General features: G+C 37.0%; 1 protein-coding gene across 1 annotated transcript; it reads left to right on the top strand.

Annotated features, from left to right (window-relative positions):
* The first annotated feature begins 658 nt into the window (after positions 1-658).
* On the top strand, positions 659-3468 carry LOC118058850 (uncharacterized). Its single transcript, XM_035071618.2, has 4 exons — positions 659-798; positions 1017-1693; positions 1784-1957; positions 2883-3468. Exons 2-4 carry the CDS (start codon positions 1040-1042, stop codon positions 2910-2912), a joined length of 858 nt encoding a protein of 285 aa, XP_034927509.1. The 5' UTR covers positions 659-798; positions 1017-1039; the 3' UTR covers positions 2913-3468.
* The last annotated feature ends 1241 nt before the right edge of the window (positions 3469-4709 follow it).

Raw genomic sequence — 4709 nt, 5'->3', positions numbered from 1 at the left:
ATATATTGAAATAATATTTTTTAAAAATAAATTATTTTTGAAATTAGTATATTAAAACAATATGAAAAATAAAAAAAAATTATTTTTTTTAAATATTTTTTTATTATAATCAAGTAATGATGAACTAAGATAAACTACCCATTTGTATTCGAAAAAATCCAATTCAATGGAGACAATATAAAATGCATTTTCTTCCTTATATTCAAACGTGGATGGGAAAGGCACTATGCCCCCGACTCCATTAGGAACACAAACCAATTATACATATTCATATTTTTTTTCGTCTCTTGTCATACATGTTTCTCTAATGACAGGTCTTTTAAAATAAATTTGTTATTAAATTTACATCTTGATTATTTTTTTCTTAATCATGGATGAGAGTTATAATAAAATTCAATATTCACATGAATTTAATATTTATTGAATATTAAATACAACAAAATAATATTAACGGAGAATCTCAAATCTGATGAAACCCCCCCCCCCCCCCCCAAATCACGAAGATCTTAAAAAATATATCCACCCCCATATATCTATTTTCATGCTTTACATTTTTTTCTATTTAAACAAAAACGCTACATGGTCGAAGGATTAAACATTACTTGGCCCTAATAGAAATAGGCCCATACTCGGAACACACAGGCGAGTCCGCACCGACTTACCCGACCCAAAATCACTATAAAAAGTTTAATTATAAATCCTGGTTAAACCCGACCCGCTCAAACTCTGCTCCCCGTGCGATTCTGTTTCTCTCTGCCACACACGCAGAACTCGATTAAATTCTCTCGATATCGCGAGGTACGTCATCTATATTCAATCTTCTAAAACCAATCCCCTTATTTTTGTTCTCGATTATTGTTAGGGTTTCTTTAATTAAATTCAGGATTCCTAGGTTTTCATTCTTCGATAATTGAGCTGAGTAGCCGTGTTTTAGGGTTTTACTGGGTCGTTTTAGGGTTTCGTTTCTTCGATAATTGAGTGAGCTGAATCTTTATATATTGTGCTTTGACTTGCAGTTATCTAGTTTTTTGCGAGAACCATGGATGTTGATCACTATAATGTGCTGGGGCTACCTTCTGGGGAGGAAGGGGCGAAGCTAACTGAAAAAGAAATAGCGAAAGCGTATAAACTGAAGGCTTTAGTGTTGCATCCGGATAAGAGGCTGGATGATCCAAACGCTCATGAAAATTTCCAGAAGCTGAAGTTGTCATACGAGGTTCTCAAGGATGAGAAAGCCCGTAAATTGTTTGATGATCTTCTTCGAGCTAAAAGAGAGCAGCGTGCCCGTCGGGGTCAGCAGGATGCCAAGAGGCGGAGGATGGTGTCTGACCTTGAAGAACGGGAACGTGCTGCATTTGCTGTTGATCCTGCTGAAGTGGAAAGAAGGAGAGTAGAGAAGATTGACAGGGAGTTGAGAGCACAAGTTGATAAAATAAAAGCCATGTTTGCGAACAAAGGCGTGCCTGTGGTGAAGAAAGAGACGGTGGGAGTAAAGGAGAGTAGGATTGAGGAAGATGAGAAGAAGATACTTAATGTTAGATGGGAAAAAGTGGATAGCGAGGGCTATAGTGCTGAGAGGCTGAGAGAGTTGTTTTCGAAGTTTGGTGAGGTTAAAGATGTCGTTATTAGAAGTAACAAGGAAAAGAAAAAAAGAGGCCAAGCTCTTGTTGAAATGGCAACTGAAGAAGCAGCTGTAAGTTTACTTTTCCAATAAAAGTCTTGATTTACTAATATAGAGTATGGGCATTGGATTTTTGCAATTACTTATGTTGTTTTTTGGTAGGTTGCTGCTTTGGGGAATGTGTATGGAAATCTTTCAAATCCTCTTCTAGTTTTACCTTATGGAAAAAAGGTCGCAGCAACAACGATTCCTACAAGGGAATCTGATGGCCTAAACATTTTTTCTGGGATTAATCATCAAGCTTATGAAGATAACATCTTAGAGAAGCTCCAAAAGGTAAGTTGAACCTTGTTTTAATCTCTATTTTTTTATTTGACTTTTAAGAGGAGCTTAGATTATGTGTGTGAAACATAATTTGCGTGTAAGTTGTATGTTTTTCTCATAATTTTAATTTTTCTCTTCCTTTAGTCTTCTCAGAGCAGTATAGATTAATGAAAACTCACACATGTATGTTTCTTTTACTACCATCTATTTTACTTGAATTATGTCTCCAGTTGGTGTTTAGAATCTTCCAGAAAGACTAGATTTTTTTTCTTTGAGGTGCCAAATAGAGCAATCTTGACTGTTGCATGCCACATGTAGTGTGTGGGCAACATCAGCATAAGTAGTGATTTGAGCAAAGTATTTGAAGCATCTCAGCAAACTTTGAGTTAGCTATGTTAAGGGAAGGCTGATTGTGTGGATGAATATGATAGAAGTTAACTTGATGCCCACTAGCATGGGTTAGTCGTTCTTTTTTTCTTTTCTTTGGGGGTGATGTTGGGTTGTGAAGGATGCAAGATCTTGTGAGATTTTTCTCATTTGGGAGATCGATACAGCATGGTGATCAATTTTTTAGCAAACCTCACTTGACTGGGATAAGATTGCGGAGTGACCCATGGGTGGTTATTCTCCCTATTAGGGAATTCCTTTTCCTGTGTCTCCACCTCACATGGAAACTAATTCTGTCGGTACCCTTCATTTTTGGAGAATAAGTGTGAGGAATGTCTGTAATACTGTGATGATAGAACCTTTTGTGTCATGGAAACTATGGGGAGCCTATTTGCTTCATTTCTATGCAACACATAAATATTTTCCTGATTTATCTGTCTCTGTAGGATCCAAGAAAATGATATCATACTTCCTTGCTGTTCTTTAATTTTTTCTACATGCATTTGTTTCCTGGTTTGTGTTTCTGACATGCTTATCTAATTGTACGCAGGCTGCAGAAAACCAAAGGCAAAAGGCATGACTGTTCATTCAGAGGAAATACTAGAAATGTTGTATCTGTGGTTATGCTCACGAGCTAAGGACAGTTTCCCATGTGATTGGAGCATGGTGGGAACTTAAAGAAAGCATTTTCTGAGCAAGAACTTGCTCCTAAAGGCCTGGAACAGAAACCAAAGAATGCGATTTCAAATAAATTTTCCCTGCTCGCCAGATCTGAATTATAACTATTCTTGTTCTATTTGTATGGATTATTTAACTTATTTAACTTTCTAAAGTTGGGCGAGTTCTTGAAAAGATGCAGAGGACTTGGCTTTGAAGTCTGTACTGTATATTATGCCTCCAAGCAGGTCTGCCGATTCCATCTATGTAGAGTGCGATTATGAAAATACATACTCCCAATCGATTGGGAAACCTTGGTGTAAACTTGTAAATGTGCTGGCTATTTTGTCTGAATATTGACATACCATTTTATGTTGTCATTTGTTGGAGATCGCGGTTGGCGACTCCGTTCTATTCCTCAAGGTGGGATCTTCAGCAATAAGAATTGGATCTATAAAATACATGTTTTGCAATCTTTACCTTTTGTAGTCTTGAAACTTTTTTAACTTTGTTAGTTACTCCTATCCTGCCACAAATTACAGTGAACATGCAAAAGAATCATTCCCATGAGGGCATCTGGCGAACACCTCCTTGGCTGCAATTATACCCCATTGCTGGTGAAAACCACTACAATACTGCATTGCTGAAAACCTGTCTTTGCAAACTCATTTAATAGGTAATCTTACAGGTTTGAATCTGTGCACGAAGAAGGTTGTACCTCGGATCAGGGTAATGAATGCAACTGCATTACCTGCCTGATCACACCAGTTAGTCATAAAAACAACATGGTACGTTTCAAGATATCATTTGCAAACACCGTTTGATATCAAGCTAATTTAGATTATCCCACCTGCTGCAATTTTACTTTATTTGATATTTTCAATCGCAAAAAATGGTGTTATTGATTGCTCTATAGCCTTGACAGTAGTAGCCTAAATGAACAAGAGCAGAAGCAGCTAAAGAAGAACAAATAGTTTAAACCGCAGAAATATATGATCACAAACCGGTTAAACTGTAGAGGAGGAGCCATGGAAGTAATATAGGTCGCTGTCTTTGAATTACATTTCTCAAGGAGTTTTTTTATTTTATTTTGTTTAATATTGTGTGGTGATGTGGAAACAGATAGTGGTGGTGGTTTTTTGAGTTCTGGGAAGTTGCCAGGTGATTATAAGATAATCTGGAAGAAGGGATTTATTCGGTTGGTTCTTGTCGCAAGCTTTCTTTGGATGCTTCTCATCCTTCTTGTGTTTTTCTTTTCAAGTAATGATTTCTAAAAATTTAAATGGCCTAGCCGTATTTGTTTTTTCTATATTGCTTACTTTGGTTAGGTTTCGTTGAATGCATCTCAGTAAATGGACTGAAGTAGTTCGGGAATTGGTGGCAGTATCTGCATTATTTTTGCTAAGAACTGAGGGCTTATTCGTGTTTGGTGAAAAATATCGTTACTGTCTGGGGTTTGATATGATGATTTGTGTTTGGCATGCATGCAGTTCCGTGTAATAGAGAAAGCAAGCTATGTAAGGTGATTACTTGCATCTCTTCCTTTAAGTGTTTGTTATGTCTCCGGTCTTAGAACTTCACTCTAGTATTCGTATCTGTTAGGTTGTCCGATCCCTGTTGATTGCAAGTAGAAACCCTGACGAAATAGTAATTCCAGAGGAAATTGAAATCAGTCAATCCCCGTTATTTGGAGGACATCAAAGCTGGAAACACTTGTAAG

Source organism: Populus alba, chromosome 9 (assembly GCF_005239225.2).
Source record: "Populus alba chromosome 9, ASM523922v2, whole genome shotgun sequence".
NCBI classification, from domain to species: domain Eukaryota; kingdom Viridiplantae; phylum Streptophyta; class Magnoliopsida; order Malpighiales; family Salicaceae; genus Populus; species Populus alba.
The sequence above is the reverse complement of the archived record's forward strand: the minus strand, read 5'-3'. Positions and strand labels throughout refer to the sequence as shown.